Source organism: Mobula hypostoma, chromosome 2 (assembly GCF_963921235.1).
Source record: "Mobula hypostoma chromosome 2, sMobHyp1.1, whole genome shotgun sequence".
NCBI classification, from domain to species: domain Eukaryota; kingdom Metazoa; phylum Chordata; class Chondrichthyes; order Myliobatiformes; family Myliobatidae; genus Mobula; species Mobula hypostoma.
The window spans coordinates 141,523,030-141,544,120 of NC_086098.1; the positions used below are offsets into that span (position 1 = coordinate 141,523,030).

The following is a 21,091-nucleotide window of genomic DNA, read 5'->3' on the forward strand; positions in this document are numbered from 1 at the left end:
CCTCACAGTAAGATGAAATCAAATAATGACTCATTTATTGAACTGCTTTTTTGAGAGAATAAGGTTGAAATATGTTCACTGAAGCATTGTTGATTAACCCAGAGGTTTCTGTTGGCTTTATCAAAATACCGATGAATGAAGGAATCCTATCAAGCAGAGAGTGAATATACAACATTAAAGTATGTCTTTAAAGGTTTTTTTTTGCAGGTGGCAAACAAAATCATTTTGGTAAGTAGTTTAGTGAGATTCCATTTTTGAACCTGTTAATATACAAGAAGAATAACCCATCATGATACATATTTCATATATCTTTTTCTTGTGTATATTTTTATTCCTGGGTTTGTTGCAGATGTATTCCTGCCCAAGCAACAATTGTTGGTATATTGAGTTATTAATATGTAAAGCCTTGATATTAACATTCCTACTCTTGCCCTATTCCTTTCTAGGAGCCCCTCTCATTCTCTGTGATCTTATCTATTGGCCTCCAAGAGACTTGTATTCCTGAATTATCAATTTTTGAGCTTGCTGATTTCAATAAGACAACTTTTGACAACTACCTTTAGTTGCCAAAGTCCCTGAATTCCCTAAAATTTTTATGGTTAATTTTAATAACAATGAAAGATCTCAAATTTAAGGAAACAAATGATTATCTGCTTGAGTATGCATTTTGATGAAAATTCAGCTCTTGGTGTGCAATACCTCACTTCCTTGCAAGAATGTTGATATAGGCCCTTACAGGATTTCTCTCTCAATGTCTTGCTTTACAGCTGTTTTACCTTTCTCAGATATACATGGATATATTCGATGACTTGACCATTCAGATTATTATAAAACAAGTCGCAGAAAATGTTATTTATTCTGCTGAAATAATTCAGTAACATTTTGTCAAATATTAAATAGAAATATTACTTTTTATACATAGAACAAATATAACCTAGTGATTCAGGTAAAAAAAAAAGAAAGTGCATTAAGAATATAAAAGAAACACATTTAAACAATTTGCAAAATATTTCTGGAGGGAATTGGTTTGGTAGTTCAGTACTAATAGAAGTGCTATACTACAATATAATTGTTGGCAGTTGAAATATATATGTGGACTCTCTATTTGTAATCCAATAACATGTTTTCATATCTTTTTTGATTCAATAGGGGGTTTGTGTATGACAACAGGAACAGTCTACAGCTGCGAGGTCTGGTTGTCTTGTTGATGTCAAAAGCAGCTGGACCAAGTGAAAAAGCAGACTCCCGACTAGAAGGAGACCTAGTTAGTGGAATTTACCCCAGGTATGCTTTTCTTTGCTGCAATCAGTTGCCACTAATCAGAGATCTGCTTGGTAGAAGGAGGAAGCTATTTTTATTTTTCATTAAGGACCATAATTTCTCTTTGTCCTTCATCACCAGCCATCTGGGTGAGGTCTTAGAGATGTAGTAGTAAATACAATGAGTGTGATTAGGATGTGGAACTCTCAATCAATATAAGTTGAGGCAAACAGTATGGATGTATTTAATAGAAATCTGAACAGGCAGATAACAAATAAAGGATTAGAACTAGATGCCATTGAAAATCAAAACAAGTGCAGATGCCGGAATATAAAATTAAGGAGCCGAAGTGGTCATTGATCTGAAAAGCAAACTCTTTTTCCATGGATGTTCTGTGAGTATTTCCAGCTTTTACTGGTTAAGCTCCACTTGTGTTCTACACAATTTTTTTGTTTTAGATTGATAGAGAAATACAGCACAGAAACAGGCCCTGTGGCTGATCTAGTCCATGCTGACATGGTCTTCTGCCTGGTCCCATCTACTGCACCCAGACAATATCCCTCCAAACCCCTCCCATTCATTACTTGTCCAAGATTCTCTTAAATATTACAAATAAACCCACGTCTACCAGCTCATTCCATGCTCACTCTACCCTCTGAGTGAAACCATTTCCCCATAGATTCTCCAGAGTATCACCCAACCTGAGGGGAAAAAAGCCTGTATGCATGCTGTACCCCTCATACATTTCCTTACCTCTGTTAGACCTCACCTCATTCTCCTGCAATCCGGTTAGGAATGAAGTCCTAACCTTTTCAATCCTACCCTATAACTTGGGTCCACCAGTCCCAGCAACATATTTGTAATTTTTCTTGGCACTCTTTCAAGCTTATTGATATCTTTCCTGTAGGTTGGTGACCAGATTAGACCTCACCAACATATATATAACTTCAAGATAACACACCCCAACTCCTGTACTCTGTACTCAGATTTAAGGTGACCAATGTGCCAAATGCTCTGATGCTACTTTCAAGGAATTATGGATCTGTATTCCCAGATTCCTTTGTTCTACCACACATCTCAGGAGCCCTACCATTCACTGCATAAATTTTACCCTGGTTTGTCCTGACAAAGTGCAACACCTCAGACTTGTCTGCATTAAATTCGAACTACATATTTTTCAACCATTTTCTTAGGTTGTCAAGGTCAGTTTTAATAGCCTTCCTCACTGTCCATTACAATTCTACCACTAGGCACATCATTATCTCTCCCTCCTCCATTTTCCATAGGGATCTTTCTATACGTGACTCCCTTGTCCACTCATACAGTACCTTCCCTCTGATCTTCCTCCTGGCACTTACTCCTGCTAGCATAGCAATTGCTATACCTACCTCTTCCCTTCCTCCCTCACTGCCATTCAGGACCCCAAGCAATCCTTCCACGTGAGGCGACATTTCATCTATGAGTTTGTTGGGGTCATCTATTGTACCTGGTGCTCCATTGCGGTTTTCTCTAGACCCAACACAGACTAGAGACTGCTTTGTTGAGCACGTTCACTCTGCATGTCTTAAAAGGCAGGATCTCCTGGTGGCAAATCATCTCAATTTGACTTTCTGTCCATGGCCTCCCCTACTTCCATGATGAGTCCAAACTCAGGTTGGAAGAGCAACACCTTGTATCCCATTTAATTTCACTTGTCGTCCTTGCAATATTCCTTACATTGAAATAGATGCATCTCAGAACATTAGTCCCACTATACCAGGGGTCCCCAACCTTTGTTGCGCTGCGGACCGGTTTAATATTGACAATATTCTTGCGGACCGGCCAACCCGGGGGTGGGGGGGTGGGTAGGCTTGCCAACGGACAAGAGTAGCAGTCAAAAAAAGACTACAATGACCATGAAGCCTTGCGTGGGCACCAGTGCACATGCATGACCTGCGCATGCATGTACCTGCTGATATTATTCTCTGCAAAGCTTTTTTGCCGATTCTGTTCGGCGGGGGGTGGGGGGGGGGTGTTCATCATGACCGGAATATTGGTAATAAGGTGCTAATACACTCAATTTCGTTTCTAAAAGGGTTTATCTAACGAATTTAATATTAAACACACAGCGCATATTTTCCTCGCATGAATATAGTGATAAGTCAATCATCAGGGGAGGACGGGGAGCTTGAAGTAAGTGTTGAAAGAACTTCCAGTAGAAGTGCTAGAGGCAGGTTCGATATTATTTAAAGAAAACTTGGATAGGTATATGGACAGGAAAGGAATGGAGGGGTATGGGCTGAGTGCAGGTCGGTGGGACTAGGTGAGAGTAGCTTTCGGCACGGACTAGAAGGGCCGAGATCGCCTGTTTCTGTGCTGTAATTGTTATATGGTTATACTCACTTATCAGTCAATAGCATCATAACATTTTAAGTAACGTTTGGATATTAAACACACAGCACATATTTTCCCCGTATGAACATATAAAATCATTGCAACACACCAGTATCGCTGAATCAGTGGGAGCCCTGGACTTGTTTCCCTGCAACAAGACGGTCCCATCGAGGGGTGATGGGAGACAGCGATACTCGAAGGGGGTTCTTTATGTCCAGTCTATTTAGTTTTCATGGCATTCGTTATAGAGATATGTTGGAAATGGAAGCAACGTTTTCAGTTCTTTCGTGGCTATCTCAGGATATTTAGCCTTGACTTTGATCCAGAATGCCGGCAGAGATGTTATGTCAAACATACTTTTCAGCCCGCCGTCATTTGCAAGCTCGAGGAGTTGATCTTCTTCCCGCGCTGACATGGATGACGTGCTGTTAATGACCTCGCATGTGTTCAGGCTCAACAGTGGGCGTGACAGGGAATGAGGAGAGGTGCAGCTGACTCATATCGCCAAATGATATCGTTTCCTTGCGGCCCGGTACTGGTCCGCGGCCCGGTGGTTGGGGACCGCTGCACTATGCTCATCAACCAGTTAATTTCTGTCTTTAAACATGAGAAAGTCTGCAGATGCTGGAAATCCAAATCAACACAAAATGCTGGAGGAACTCTGCAGGTCAGGCAGCATCTATGGAAATAAATAAATAGTTGACATTTCAGGCCAAGTTCCTTCCTCAGGACTGAAAAGAAAAGGAGAAGATGCCAGAATAAAAAAGTGAGAGGAGGGGAGGGAGGCCAGGTAGAAGGTGACAGGTGAAGCCAGGTGGGGGGAAGGTAAAAGACTGGAGAAGAAGGAATCTGATAGGAGAGGAGAGTGGACATAGGGGAAAGGGAAAGAAGAGGGGACCCAGGGGGAAGTGACAGGCAGGTGAGAAGAGTTAAAAAGCCAGAGTGGAATAGAGGAAGAGGGGAGGGGGAGGGAGAGGGAATTTTTTTTAACTGGAAGGAGAAATCAATATTCATGCTATCAGGTTGGAAGCTACCCAGAGGGAATGTAAGGTGTTGTTCTTCCACCCTGAGGGTGGCCTCATCATGGCCCAAGAGGAGGCCGTGGGCCGACGTGTTGAAATGGGAATCAGAATTAAAATGTTTGGCTACTAGGAAATTCTACTTTTGGCAGAGGGGGCAAAGGCCTCAATGAAGCAGTCTTCCAATTTACGACGGGTCTCACCAATGTAGAGGAGGCTACATGGGGAGCACCAGCTTTGGTTTTGTTTTTGCTTGTTAGCTCAGCATCTACTTTCCTCACAGCCACTCCACTGCTGCCCTTTCGTTCTGGTTCCATCCACCAGGGAATTCTACCTTAAACCCCCCAGAGAAGCACTCGAAAACCTTCCTACAAGGGTATTGATCCCTCTCCAGTTCAGATACAAGCTGTCCCATTTGTACAGGTCCCACATGCCCTGGATGAGAAAAGTTTGAAGCCCTCCCTCTTGCATCATTTCCTTAGCCAGGTGTTAACCTGCGCTATTTTCCTATTTCTAGCCTCATGAGTATGTGGCACAGGTAGCAATCTTGAGATCACCATCCTGTCTTTTAATGCAACACTAAACTCCCTGAGCTTACTTTGCAGGGCTTTCACCCTTCCTGCCTACGTCATTGGTGCTGATGTGTACCTGAACTTCGGGCTGATTACCTTCCCCTTAAAGAGTGCTGCAGACTCGATCAAAGATGTCTCTGACCCTGGCATCTGGGAGGCAGTATACCATCTGGGACTCTCATTCTCTTCTACAGAGTCTCCTAAAGGCTATAGGTGATCTTGTGTGAGAGGCCAGTTGGATGGTCTTCAAAGTTGACAGTCTGGAGTAATTTTGAAAATACTAATTTGTCGGTCAAGATATTGTTTCCTCCTTTTAACGTCTCCCAAAATAAACAGAGTGGAACTATACTGAATGATACCGCTGAGCCTACTTTATACCACTATGTAAAGGAACACTATTCTCTATGCTTTGGTAAAAAATTAATCCGGATGCAAGTTTGGATTTTCAATTCCTTAATGAGTAGTTTTTCTTTAACCTTTCTCACTGCTGTTAGCACCATTAACTTCTTTTAACTGTCGTCAACAATGGTGAATATGAATGGAAAAAACGTGTGATATTCTAGCCTCAACTTTATTCCAGAGGCACTCAAATGATCGTGTTGTCAGTCAAGAACAGCTGTATCCCGCTGTTTTTAGACTCTTGAATGGATCTCTCATCCTCTCAAAGATAAACTTGATCTCCAAATGTACCTCATCGTGCCTTGTGCACCTTATTTACCTCTCTACACTGCACTTTCTCTGTAATGGTAACACTGCATTCGACATTTTGTTTCCTTTTTTGCTTCCTCAGTATACTAATGTCTGGAATACCCTGTCTGGGTGCCACGCAAACAGAAGATTTTCACTGCATCTTGGTACAGTAACAATGATAGACCAATCCCAATGTAAAGGCAAATAAATTCAGCTGACTTCCGCCAAAATCTGGTGTGGTTTGGGTTTGCTCGGCTGAGTTCTAAGCTGCATATTTATTTTTTTTAAAAAAGGTACTATATCTTAACTAGGATTTTTTTTTACACCATAAGTTTATCATAATGAAGGGATTCTTTGTAAGTAAAGGAGGGTGAAAGTAATAGGTTTGACTGGAAAGCTCAGATGAATTAGGTGTAAGGGGAGATTGAAATGCCGCAAAATTACCAAGTCAAATTGGGCCTGTGCTTTATTGAACTGTCCCATTCCATGATAGCTCAGGCAGTAATGGTAGAAAATAGTTGGCAGAGAGAGGGAAATGATTTGCAAGAGGAACAAAGTATATGATAAGTGTGAATTGAGAACGGGTCAAAAATAGAAGAGACCTACATAAAGAGATATTAGCACAGCGAGTGAACAAGTGTAGCAGGCAGCAATTGAACTTATATCAGATTTATAAAGAGGGAAAAATGCATATAAATAGAATTAGACTTTGAACCAAAAGAAGAAAGCCATTTTTTATTTGTGAATTGTGTTGCAAAGGTAATTAATTATTACCTGTCGTTTTGCTTTTAGTACATAATTATTTAATGTGTTTTAATGTTAAATTAAGCTGTTTGGAAATTCTAAATATATGGAGATCGACTGTAGAAGTGTAAATATTGTGTATTTAGAAAATTATTGTTTATTTGTGCACATAATCTTATTTGCAGATATAAAATCTTAATACATTACAGTTCACTGCAATTGCTGCATTGCCAGCCCACAGGTCTATTTTGGCCTTGGCAACTTTCAAGTTAGAACTATGGCATTATCTGCAAACCTGTATTCTAGTTCTTCTCTTGTATTTTATTTTTAGGTACTAATTTAATTTTATGTGATTAATGCAATAAAGTTTTGTGATATCCTTATGAACTCTTTTAACACTTAAAAGAAACTGTTTTACGATGCTCAATTGAGAAACACTGGATATGTAGTAGTTGCCAGTCTATTAGTCACAATGCACAATAGTATTTTATTACAGTTGTTATTTAATATCAGGATATCCTACATGGTTCAAAGTTCAAGTTAAATTTATTATTGAAGTACAGATATGTCACTACATTCAACCCTGAGATTCGATTTCCTGTTGGCATACTCAACAAATCTATAGAATAAATTTGAATAGAATAGAACAGGATCAACCAGAGTGCAGAAGACAACAAACTGTGCATATGCAAATGTAAATAAATAGCAATAAATAGCAAGAACATGAGATAAATGGACCTTAAAGTGAGATCATTGGTTGTGGGAACATCTCAGTGTGACTGTAGTTATCCTGTTTTGTTCAGGAGCCTGATGGTTGAGGGGTAGTAACTGTTCTTGAACCTGGTGGTGTGAACCCTGAGGTGCTTGACCCTTCTACCTGATGGCAACAGTGAAAAAAGAGCATGGCCTGGGTGGTGATGATCTCTGATGATGGATGCTACTTTTCTACAACAGCAGCTCGTGCAGATGTGCTCAGTGGTTGGGAGTACTTTACCTGTGATGTACTCAACTTAATCCACTACCTTTTGTGGGATATTCTGTTCAAAGGCATTGGTGTTTCCGTACCAGACCATGATGCAGCCAGTCAATATACTCTCCACTACACAACTAAAGAAGTTTGTCAAAGTTTCAGGTGTCGTGCCGAATCTCAGCAGACTCCTAAGGAAGTTGAGGTGCGGTCGTGCTTTCTTTGCGATGGCACTTAGGTGCTGGGCCCAGAACTGGTCCTCTGAAGTAGTTACTCCTATGAATTTAAATTTGCTGACCCTCTCCACCTGTGATCCCCTGATGAGGACTGATTCATGGAGCTCTGGTTTCCTCCTCCTGAAGTCTATAATCATCTCCTTGGTCTTGTTGATATTGAGTTGTTATTGTGGCACCTCTCAGCCAGATTTTCAATCTCTCTCCTATTTGCTGGTTCGTCACCACCTTTGATTCAGTCAAGGACAGTGGTGTCATCAGCGAACTTGAACGTGGTGTTAGAGCTGTGCTAAGCCACACAGTCATAGGTGTAAAGCAAATACAGCAGGGGGTCTAAGCGCACACCCCTGTGGTGAACTTGTGCTGATAGTGATTGTGGGCATGTTGTTGCCAATCTGAACTGAGGTCTGCAAGTGAGAAAATTCAAGCTGCAATTGCACAATGAGGTATTGAGGCCAATACCTCATCTGGTATCACCTGATAAGATACGATCACAGTTATTTGGTGGCAATTAATTTTCATTCAGCTGACAGCCAATATGACATATAGTAACCTACAGCATTATATCACAAGCGAGCAGTTGCTTGTTTGGAGGTGAGTGAGCAGCATGAGGTTTAAAACATGAACTGTCGGATCTTTTCAGTGGGCTTGAGATGTTGTGGTTCATTAGGCACTTGGTAAAGGCCTCTAAGAAGCAAAGTTTAAGCAGAGCAGCCATTGTGTGAGTGGGGAGCTTGAGGCTTTGGCTCGAGAGGCTCAGTCGAGAAGAGACGGAGGCTAATCTAAGTATCTGACAAGTTTGCTTCTTTGTTTTTACCTAGCTAGAGTAGTGAGAATAGATCCTGGGTCACCCTTATAACGACAGTTGTGTGAAGTGCATCGAGACGCAGCTCCTTGCAGATTGTCCTATGGAAATGGAGTTGCAGTTAGGTGAATGGCTAACACAAGAGAATGAAGAAATGATAGGTAAGAGCTACAGGAAGATGGTCACCCCTAAGTTGTAGGAGGCAGGTAGCTGGTTGACTGTCGGGGAGGGAATGGAAATAGGCAAAAGAGCTCAGTGTATCCTGGAGGCCATTCCCCTCAATAACAGGGATATCATTTTGGATACTGTTGTGGGGATGGCCTGGCAGGGAAAAGCTACAGTGACTGGATCTCTGGCATGGAGTCTCTCTCTGTGGCTCAGAAGAGTAGGGGGGAAAAGAGGAGTGCAGTGGTGTTAGGAGATTCCATAGATAGAGGAGCATACAAGCGATCCTGCGGACATAAAAGAGACACCCAGATGGTATGTTGCTTCCCAGGTGCCAGGGTCAGGGATGTCTCAGGTTGTGGCCACAGCATTCTAAAGAGCAAGCGCCCAGAAGTTGTGGTACATATTGGTACCAACGGCATAGGAAAGAAAATTCTGAAGAGGGAGTTGAAAATCCAGACCTCAAGGGTAGTAAATTTATGACCTGTACAAAAAAGGGCCTGTTACACCTGAACTTGAGGGATCCAGTACCTTGTGGGCAGATTGCTAGAACTGTTGGGGAGGGTTTAAGCCCATTTGGCAGGGCTGCAGGAACTGGAGAGCGAGATCAGAGGATGGGGCAGTTGGTATGCAGGTAGATGCAGCAGGTAGAGAGTCCATGAGGAAGGATAGGCAGTTGCTAGAGCAAAATTGTTGTGACTGGGATGAGTTGAAGTGAGTCTATTTTAGTGCAAGAAGTATCTGTAGCAAGGGTGATAAATTTAGATCATGGGTCAAAACATGGAATTATAATGTTGTGGCCATTACAGAGACTTGGCTGTCACAAGGGCAGGAATGGTTGCTGGATGTTCCATGGTTTAGATGTTTCAAAAGGGACATGGAGGGAGGTAAAAGAGGTTGGGTGGTGGCATTGCTAATCAGGGATAATATCACAGCTGCAGAAAGGAAAATGTTGTAGAGGGATTGTCTACTGCATCATTTTGTGTGGAAATCAGAAACAGGATGGGGACATTTACTTTATTGGGAGCATTCTGTAGACCATCCCCCTCCCCAGTAGTAATTAAGATACGAAGGGAACAGATCAGGAGGTAGATTTTGGAAAGGTACAAAAATACCAGGGATTGTTGTCATGGGTGACTTCAACTTCCCTAATACTGATTGGCACCTCCTTAGTGCAAAAGAATATATGGGTGGAATTTGTTAGGTGTGTCCAGGATGGATTCCTGACACAATATGTGGATAGGCTGAGTAGAGGAGAGGCCATATTGGGTCTAGTGCTTGACAGTGAACCTGGTCAGGTGTTATATCTCTCAGCGGGTGGGCATTTCAGAGACAGTGACCACAATTCCCTGACCTTTACCATATAGCCTTCGACAGGGATAGATGCATATGGAAAGTAATCCATTGGTGGACGGGGAATTATGGTGCTGTTGGGAGCATAACTGGGAATGGGGAAATGCCGCATGGAGATATGATGTGGTTTAAGGAGTGCTTGCATCAAGTTCTTGAAGCAGGTAAAACATGGTAGGGTGTAGGAACCATGGTTGACAAGAGAAGGAAGGAAGCTTGCTTAAGGTTTTAGAAGCAAGGGCAGACATGGCTCCAGAGAGTTATAAGATTGCCAGGAAATCGCTGAAGAATAGACTTAGGAGAGCTAGAACAGAATATGACAAGGCCTTGACAGGTAGGATTAAGGAAAAGCCAAGATGAAACATTACATGAAAAACAGGAGGTTTACTAGACTGCGGATATGACCGATGAGGGAAAGAAGAGGAAATGTGCCTGGAGTTGGAGGATGTAACGAAATTCTCAGTGAGTACTTTGTTTCAGTACTCACCAGTAAGAGGGACCTTGACGTTTGTGAGGACAGTGTAAAACAGGCTGATATGCTGGAACATGTTGATGTTAAGAAAGAGGAAGTGTTGGAACTTTTGATAAACGTAAGGATAGCTAAGTCACCAAGGCTGGATGGAATATACCTCAGTTTACTACGGGAAGCAAGGGAAGAGATTTCTGCTCCTTTGGCAATCATCTTTGCATCATCATGCCATAGGAGTAGTACCAGATGATTGGAAGGTGTTATTTGTTTGTTCAAGAAAGCTAGTAGGGATAACTCTGGGAATTATAGACCTCTGAGTCTTGCTTCAGTGGTAGGCAAATTATTGAAGAAGATTCTTAGTGACAGGATTTTAGAGCGTTTGGAGAAACATAGTCTGATTAGGGAGAGTCAGTATGGCTCTGTGAGGAGCATGTCAGGCCTCACGAGCCTGATTGAATTCTTTGAGGATATACTAAAACACAATGATAAAGGAGAGCAGTTGATGTGTATATGGAATTTAGTAAGGTGTTTGACAAGGTTCCCCATAGTTTGCTCATTCAGAAAGTCAGTAAGCATGGGATCCAGGGAACCTTGGCTATGTGACTTCAGAATTGGCTTGCCCGTAGAAAGTAGAATCTGGCTGTAGATGGAGCATATTCTGCCTGGAGATTGGTGACCAGTGGTGTTCTGCAAGGAGCTGTTCTTGGACCCCTGCTCTTTGTGACTTTTTTATAAATGACTTGAATGAGGAAGTGCAAGGATAGGTTAGTAAGTTTGTAGATGACGTGAAGGTTGGTGGTGTTGTGGATAGTGTGGAACATTGTCGTAGGTTACAGCAAGACATTGACAGGATGCAGAGCTGTGCTGAGAACTGGCAGATGGAGTTCAACCTGAAAAAAATGTGAAGTGATTCACTTTGGACGGTCGAATTTGAAGGCAAATTGCAAGCTGAAGGACAGGATTCTTAACAATGTGGAGGAACAATGGGATCTTGGGGTGCATGTTCATAGATCCCTCAAAGTTACTGAACTAGTTGATAGGATTGTGAAGAAGGCATATGATGTATTGGCCTGTATTAGTTGGAGGATTGTGTTCAAGAGCCATGAGTTAATGCTGTGGCTCTATAAAATTCTGATTCGACCACACTTGGAATATTGTGTCAATTCTGGTTGCCTCATTATAGAAGGATGTGGAAGCTTTAGAGAAGGTGACCAGGAGATGTACCAGGGTGCTGCTGGATTGGAGAGCATATCTTAGGAGGATAGGTTGAGTGAGCTAGGGCTTTTCTCTTTGGAGTGAAGGAGGACAGAAGGATTAGAGGCATCTGGATAGAGGTCCACAAGATGACAAGAGACATAGATCGAGTAAATAACCAGAGACTTTTTCCCAAGGTGGAAATAGTTAAAACGTGGGGCATTATTTTAAAGTGATTGGTGGAAGGTATAGAGGAATGTCAGAGATAAGATTTTTACACAGAAAGTGGTAGGTATATAGAACACCCTGCCAGATGTGACAGAGGCAGATAGATTAGAGACATTTAAGAAACTGTTTGATTGGCATGTGGATGATAAAAATGAAGGGCTATGTAGGAGAGAAGTATTAGATTGATCTTAGAGTATCTTAAAAGGTTGGCACAACATTGTGAGTAGAAGGGCCTCAGTGTGGGGTAGTTTTCGATGTCCTATTATAAATGCAAACGACGTCAAGCCCAACTTTTGGCTTGAGCATATCTTCAGTACTCAGACTGGGTTCTTGTCTGGTCCTGTAGCTTTTTTAGTATTCAGAGCATTTCTTGATTTCTCTTTCATTCAGTTGATTTAAGGTTGGCATCAATGATTTTTGTGATCACATGCAAGGATAAGTTGGAAAATCCACTCAGTACCTTTGATAGAAGCTGACTGCAAAAGTTCAGTTTTGTCTTTTGTATGTTATGTGAGTTTACCAACAGTGTTGAATAAGTGATTCTGGATTGGTTTTATTTCATTAACCACAACTGTTAGACGTGTTAGAAGTCTTGTATCACCTGTTTGTTTTGGAAGTACAGTGAAACCCCGTTATAATGTGATTGTTTGAGCAAAAGAAAGGTCCAATGACTCTCACAAAATGCTGGTGGAACGCAGCAGGCCAGGCAGCATCTGGTCGAGACCCTTCGTCAGGACTAACGGAAAAAGAGATAGTAAGAGATTTGAAAGTGGGAGGAGAGGGAGAGTCCCGAAATGATAGGAGAAGACAGGAGGGGGAGGGATGAAGCCAAGAGCTGGGAAGTTGATTGGCAAAAGGGATACAAGGCTGGAGAAGGGGGAGTGTGGATTGACATAGACATGGATGGACATGAAGTCCAATGACTCATCGCGTTATATCTGAATTCACATTAAATTGGGGCGTGTAAAATTGGGGTTTCATTGTACTTTGTTCAGTTTGTAATATGCTGCTATAATATTTTTGTTACATTTCAAAGCTTGAGATACCTTATTAAGTCAGGTTTGGCCTTTCAGGTTGATTGAATCCTAACGTCTGATTCAGTCATGTAGTTTATAGATTATAGATTCAGTCTGTTTGCAGTTCTTCCTGCAATTACAATGGTAAACTCTCCATTTCCTTCTGCACACCAAAGGTGTTTGGCAGGTTAATTGCCTACTGTAAGTTATCCCTGGCATTGTTGGAGAGTTGATGGATCTCTGAAAGAAAATTGGTGAAGGTAGGTCATGGAGTGGGATTTCAGAGAACTGGCATAGATAATGGTCCAAATCTCGAAGGTTGCAAGGAAATAGAAGGTTGTTAGCAACAATAAAGGAGAACAGCGTACTACCTCACATTATCTTTATAATTTTGTGTGATCCATTCTGTGCTGAGAATGTAGTCTCATCTACACTGGAGGGAGCAAATGCAGATTGGATGAGCACTTTGGACAACACCCTTTTCATTCTGAATGGACAACTTTGAATTTCCAGTCACCTGTCATTTCAGTTCTCCATTCCGCTCCCACTCTGACCTTTGTCTTTGGTGCAATATTTTAGTGCAACAATGCCAAAACATAAATTCACAGAATGGAACTCCATCTTCCGTCTGGCAGTTCTTCCTTGTTGTTGCTCTTGGGTTCAGTATTGCCTAACTTAATGATTTCAGGTAGCCACATTGGTTTTTTTATTTCTCCACAGATGTGGCTGTCTCTTTTTCATCAATTTCTGCTCTTCCCTTGTTCCTACAACTGTTGATTTGTTTTCAAGTAATGGTTACTTCATTAGCTTTGGGCTACGGAGACATTCATGGTTCTCTTCACTGTTACTTCTTTCTGCAGCATTCACTTATCCATTTCTGAAATACTGAATCTTGTTGCTCTTGTCACAGATGATGTCTGATCTGCTGAGGGATGCCATCATTTTCAATATTTGTTTCAGATTTCTGGCATCTGCAGTTTGGTTGCTTTATTAGAATGTTTGATGTTATATATTTCTATACGACCAGCTTTCACGTTTGAAATTTTGAAAGTGCATGTTTTTATTGGCTGTGTATGTTTGGATTCTATTCTTATTCATTTCAAGTCAATTATTTCTATTGACATTTTAAATTTAACAGAAAGCTCTTGACACAGACAAGATAAAATCTGCAGATGCTGGAAATCTAAGCAACACACACACAAAAAGCTGGAGGAACTCAGCATGTCAGGCAGCATCTATGGGAAAGAGTACAGCCGATGTTTTGGGCAGCGACGCTTAAGCAGGACTCAGTCCGAAGGGTCTCAGACCAAAATGTTGACTGTACTCTTTTTCAAAGAAAGTTCTTGAAGTTGTTTTCCCGTTCAGCGAGATCATAATTGATTTATGGCATAATTACATTCACTTGTACCCTTCTCCCATAACTCTTTCCCAAAGTTAAATAATATCTATCATTCTTGCATTTAAAACTAGAAACTGAAAAATGATCAAGTTCTGTTTGGGTAAAAGAGGTAGAAATTTCTACCACTGTGTGTTGAAGTATCTTTGGTTATACGTGCAAAATGAAAGTTGTTCAAAGTTCAAAGAAAATTTATTACCAAAGTATGTATAAATTATACAACCTTGAGATTCATCTGCTAACAGACAGCCGAAAAGCAAGAAACCTGAAAGAACCCAACTTAAAGAAGAGAAAGACCGACATCCAATGTGCAGAGAAAGAGAAAAAAAAAACACTAATCATGCAAACAACAGCACTCCAAACCAAAACTGAGTCCATAATCCCATATCCCGGACCTGTTGAAGCAGGCCCTGCTGTTGTATACATGATTGGTTTATAGTATTAAGCACTGTGTTGAAATGAAGTATATGGTGAAGAGGGAATTATCTGACAATTTGAAGAAGTTTTTCTTTATAAGATAGCTAATTGTAAAATCCTAATTAGGATACCTTTACTGAAGATTGACCACAATGATGGCATCTCAAGATAAAATGGTTCATTCACTTGTCAGAACTGAATTACAACCTGAGTCCTTCTGGTCATTTAATGTTGTGACTAGCAGTAATGGATCCTGTGTGATTGTATCATTGGTGCCTGCCTCAGGGTAAGTGATCAAAATGCTTCTGAATGAAAGAGAAAGTGGATCGAACATAATTTCTATTTAATGGAAATGTGAGGATTAACTATTTTTTCTGTATTTGAAGATAATTAACTAAACCTAACTTAATAAATGATTTTCAGTGTTGGCTGGCAACATGCAGTGCTTTCAATTATTATTTATGGGAGTTTGAAAACTTGCCTATGAAACTTTTCCATTTTAGGAACCCTTGTGACTACATTGAAGGAAAAGGAAGTTGTTGTATTACTTCAAGAGTTTTAAAAATTAAATGTTGGTTTGCTAGATTTTGCATATGATCTATTTTTGTGCCATTGGAGTGGGGAGGTGAGAACACCTTCAATTGAATTTCATTTGTATATTTCTTTATGGTAAAAGGCTGGGTTAGATTATTGAGTAAATGATAACAGTGTACTGAGGAAAGCAAACATGATTAGCCCAGGCATAAATACAAGAGATACTGCAGATGCTGGTAATGTTAAGTAACACATGTAAAATGCTGGAGGAACTGAGAAGGTCAGGCAACATACTGTATATGGGGGTCGACTAAACAGTGAATGTAGGGATGTAGGGTCTTGGCCCAAAACATCGGGACTGCAAAAGAAGTGGGTAGAAGCCAGAATAAGAATGTAGGGGAAGGTGAAGGAGTGCATGCTGACAGATGAACGCTGAGACCAGTTGTGGGGGAAAGTGGATGGGTGGGGGAAATGAAGTTAGAAACTTGGAGGAGATAGGTGTTAGAGGTCAAGTGCTGAAGAAGAAGGAATGTCAAAGGAGAGTACAGTGGACCATGGAAGAAAGGGAAGGAGAAGGGGTGAAAAGGTAACCAGAATGAGGAATGGAAAAGACTTGGAAAGAACTTGGAGCCATAGGAGTCAGACACATAAGGCTAGAAATGAGGAAGAATTTCTTCACTCTTGGCGGTGTGATTTTTTTTATTACTGAAGACTTGAGGATCCTTCTTTGGCTGAGGTGGCATCCAAGGTAATCAGGGTTATGGAGATGAAGTGGGCATCAGTTCAGGATTATGGGGATGAAGGGGTTTTTCAGTTTGTGGTTATGGGAATGAAGTGGGCACTTCAGGTTAAGGTTGAATATTAGCTATTGTCTTTTCAGTGGTAAAATGATGACTTTTACCGAATAATACTCAATATTTTTCATTTTCATATTTTAAATAGAGCTATGGGAAAGGAAAATAACAGATATTTTGTTACATATTTTATTTATAAGGCACGAAATTAAACATCGGGCATTTTTTTCAATCCCTTGCTCAACCCCTTTTGAAAATCTGTTGAGTTGTCTGAGATGAGAGATCTGTATATATAATCTAATTAGTTTAATTTCAAGACCTCCGTTTTTGAAATGAAGTGAACCTTGCCAAAGTGCTATCATGCTTAAAACAAATACTGAATTCTGCAGCCGATTTCCCCAACTATATAGAACTTGTTTTAATGCACCCTGTTGCTAATTACTCAGAATAGACGGTGGAAGTGAAGCATGTTATTCTTGGCAATGGTGTGCAATGCCTTTCAGAGCCTAAATATTACCAGCTTCAAGCACAATTCACCTCTTAAAATGTTATATAGACGCGATGTAGCACTGCAATTTCAAGTTGTTGTAAGCAATTTGTTAATTTTCTAAAATGCCCTCCAGAGAGTTTTAATCATGGTCTTAACGGGAACTGACAGATTTCTTCCAGTCCTTATTCACCAGTAACGTCATGCATTTCAAGCAGGCTTTTTGTATAAAACCTTTATTTACTTTGGAAGTGCTCTCTTTCTGACTGCATTAACTCAATTGCCCTTTCCCATATGTCTGAATGTGAAATGCTGGATAATCATTATGAATATGAAATGGCTTGCCAAATATAGCTAATTATGAGTATTCTCCTATCTGAGTAGTTGCTTGGAGTTATCAAAATTTTACACACATAGCCCAAGTATTCAGTCAAATGTTTCACCATCAAAAACGGAGCGCGCATGCTCTTCTGACGATGGTGTGGATTTCTCCCAGAAGCTCCTCATTCCTCCCACATCGCAGCTGCTGGTTAATTGGCTACAGCAGGTCACTTCTAGGTTAGGTGGGTGGCTGAGAAACTAAGTGGCATTGATGGTGATGAGAGAAACAATAGGTTACAGAAGCAAATAAGAATGGGATTGATAGGATTCTTCTGCTCAGAGCTAACATTAACTCAAAGTTCAAAGTAAATTTATAATCAGAGTACATACAATACCTTAACACATGCTGTAGTAATTTTATATATTACACTGTACCGCTGCCACACAAAAAAATACGGATTTCATGACATGAGTAAAGATAAACCTGACCCTGATATGAGATATAGAGTGGGAAGGGGACAGAGAGAGGGGAAACACTGTTGGGGAAAAGGGGAAGGAAGGGAGCAGGAAGCACCAGAGAGACATTCTGTAATAGTCCTAGGCGCCTATGTATAACTAGGTGTCACCATATACAACTCTGAGATTTATTTTCTTGTGGGCAATCACAGTAAAAACAAGAAATTCAGTGACTTGATGGCCTCCTGTCTCATACATAGTAAGTAATTCAACGTAACATAGTCGGCGATACACTAATAGATCTCGTATTGTGCCAGGGACCTGAGTTCAACATTGAATCCTGTAAAGGTTGCACATTCTCCTTACGACCTCAACTTTGCAGAATTTAGATTGCAGTGCACGAACACATCCTCATATGTACCCTTGGACGAAAAACCTCATCACCAAATAGCCAGCCACTGTCTCACGAATCATCATAGATCTCATTGAGAGATCCCTTCACAACCTCCGATTTGATAGTTTCCTAACCCTTATTGCTTATTTCAATCTACAAAAGATCCATAAACAGGACCACCCAATAGGCTCATCACTTCTGCTTGCTCTTGCCTCACTGAACTTACTTTCTCATGCTTTAACATTTCTTGTTCCCCTCCCCCCCCCATTCGGTCCTTACCATCTCTTACCATCTACATCTGTGACACCTGCATGTTCTCTACTATTCAAATAGTTCTCAATTTCCTGGCCCTCATGACCTTGTCTTACCTGTGGATGCTCAATTCCATTCCCATCAGGAAGGCCTTGGGGGCTCTCTCTTTCATTCTAGAGTTATATATCCATCCAGTTCCTCTCTACGAACAGTCTCTTCCAACTGGTCAGGCTTGTTTTCACTCTGGATTACTTCTTGTTTGATTCTTCTCACTGCCTACAAATTAATGTATAGCCCATGGGCCTGAGCTACACAATTCTTTTCTTTAATATTCTTGCTGGCTATCTGGAGCAGTCCTTGTTCCGGACCTTCTCAGGCACCACTCCCTAATTCTTCGCTACATTGGTGCATACTCCTGCTTTCTTGTTGAAACGGTCAATCTTATCAAGTTTTCGGCTGACTATCCCCACCCTCAATTTTACTTAGACTACTTCTGGTATCTCCCCCATTTTCTGGATCTCTCTCTGCCCATTTTAAGAGACAAATTGTTCACTGACAACTGCTAGAGACCACACCTCCTCTCACTGTGTTTCTCAATCAACCGTCCCTTTCAATCAGGTTTTTCATCTCTGCCATATCTGTCCTTGAGATAAAACTTCCCATTCCAGAATATCTAGTCTCTCCTTTTCAGGAAATGCCTTTCCCGCTGCTCTGATTGTTGGACCCTTCATCTACACGTTCTTTTCTGCTCTCTCCTGACAGAACAGGGGTCGAATTCCCTCCATGCTCACCTTTCACCCTTCCAACCTCTATGTTCAGCACATCAATCTTCATTATTCCACCAACTGCAACTCATCCTACCGCACATCATCTTCTCATCCTTTCCAGCTTTCTACACAGACCACTATCCCAAGGCTACCTGTTTTGTGCATCACTGTCTCCAGGCACTTTCCCCTACAAGTGCAGGGGGTGCAACACTCCCCGCCCAACCTCGTCCCTCACCACCATCCAGGGATCTAAACAGGAAGAGATACACTTCCTCTAACTTAGTCTATTGCAGTTGGTGCTCTCCATGTGGCCTTCTCTATATGAGCGAGACCATGCACAGACTGGACAGCTGTTTAGTTGAGCACTTGTGCTCTGCCTCTGTCTCTGGCTATTTCAACTTTGCCTCCAATTCCCACACTGACCTGTTTGTCCATGAACTCCTCCACTACAAGAGTGAGACCAAATGCAAACTAAAGGAATGGCATATCCTATTCCACCTGAGTATTCTATAGCGCAACAGTATAAATCTTGAATTCTCCACTTTCAGGTAACCTGCTCCCCCTCTGTCATTTTCTCTCTCCTCCTGATCCACCTAGAACTCCTCCCCCCTCCCCCCTCCCCACCACGCACACATACCCTCCTTCCTGGTTCTCCCCCATCTTATTACATCTGTCAATCACCCACAATTTCTACCCACTCAGCATTCAGTTCCCTATCTTCTCCTCTCCCCACTCTGTTGCCTTTTGCTCATCATCCCAATCTTGTCTAGTTCCACTCATCACCTTCCTTTTTTTATATCAGATTCCATAATCAGCTACTCATTGTTGTCTCCACTTACCATCCAGCCTTGTCTTTGTTTCCACTCTTCTGTCCCCTGCCTCTCCTTTCGTTGTTTCACCTGACAATTGCTGACTCCTGTCTCCCCATCCCTCCCTCCCTCTCCATTCCCTCCCACCCCAGTTTCTCCCTCATCTCTTTATACTAGCTAATTTCCCTTTACACTCTTGGTCCTGATGCAAGGATTCAGTCTAAAATGCAACTAACCCTTTGGCTCCACAGAAGCTGCCTGACCTACTAAATTCGTCCGGCAGCTTGCTTTGTTTAATTCCAGATTCTATCTTCTGCATCTTCTTGCATGTTGAGAGAAGATTTCTTTAACATTAGTTGCCATTTAGATCTCAGTTCAATGCAATATTAGTTTAATGGTAATATTACTCTTCTACAGTGATCCCATTTCTATGTATTGGACCTACATCCCTCTATTCTTTTCCAAATCAGGTGGCTGTGGACTTCAGGAAGGAGAAGTTAGGTGAACAGACAGCAGTGATCATTGAAAGGTCAGCAGTAGAAAGGGTGAGCAGCTTCAAGTTCCTGGGTGTCAATGTCTTAGGGTTTATCCTTGTCCCAGCACATAATTACAACCATGAAGAAGGCCCATCAGCATCTCTACTTGCTTAGAATTTTAAAGAGATTTGGCATGTCATCAAAGATGGACAGACTTCAAAAAATTTACATTGACAAGCATTCTAAGGGTTGTATCTGGAATGGAAACTCCAGTGCACAGGAAGGGAAGAGGCTCTGGAGCAGGGGTTCCCAACCTTTTTTATGCCATGGCCCCCTACTACGAACCAAGTGGTCCATGGACTCCAGGTTGGGAACCCCTGGGGTCCGCAAGAGTCACGGACCCAGCAAGTTCCACCATGGGTACAATTCTCCCCACCACTGAGGACACCAACAAACGGCAACATCACAGAGTGGCAAGATCTGTCATTAACCCCACTGAACTGGCCATGCCCTCTTTTCAATGCAGGAGGTATGGTATTAAGGCTCAACAGTAGCTTTTTTACCTCTGTAGTCAGGTTCTTGTACAGGCCTGAAAGACCATAGCCTACCCTCGACTCTACTTCCTTTCTCTTTCTCTGAGTGTGTACTAATGTCATTCTGTTTATTTCATCATGTAATTTGCATCTTATGTATGTTAATTTATGTTTGCCATTTTTATTTTTATTTTTATTTTATTGAGATAGCACAGAAAGGGCCCTTTGAGCCATGTCCCCAGCAATCCCCCGATTTAATCCTCGCCTAATCATGGGACAATTTACAAAAAACAATTAAATCTGCCAGCCATTATGTCTTTGGACTGTGTGAGGAAACTGGAGCACCCAGGGGAAACCCATGGGAAGAACG

At 41.4% G+C, this 21,091-nt stretch overlaps 1 protein-coding gene across 2 annotated transcripts in view; it reads left to right on the plus strand.

Moving 5' to 3' along the window:
* pdss2 (prenyl (decaprenyl) diphosphate synthase, subunit 2) overlaps nucleotides 1-21,091 on the plus strand; it is a 233,194-nt gene that overhangs the window by 101,152 nt on the left and 110,951 nt on the right. For both annotated transcript variants that reach the window (XR_010017040.1, XM_063040818.1), the window contains exon 3: nucleotides 1,150-1,284. Coding sequence is in view for 1 of the 2 variants with exons in the window: in XM_063040818.1 (XP_062896888.1) it covers nucleotides 1,150-1,284 (135 nt within the window). In the remaining variant the exon portion in view is untranslated. The remainder of the gene's footprint in view (nucleotides 1-1,149; nucleotides 1,285-21,091) is intronic.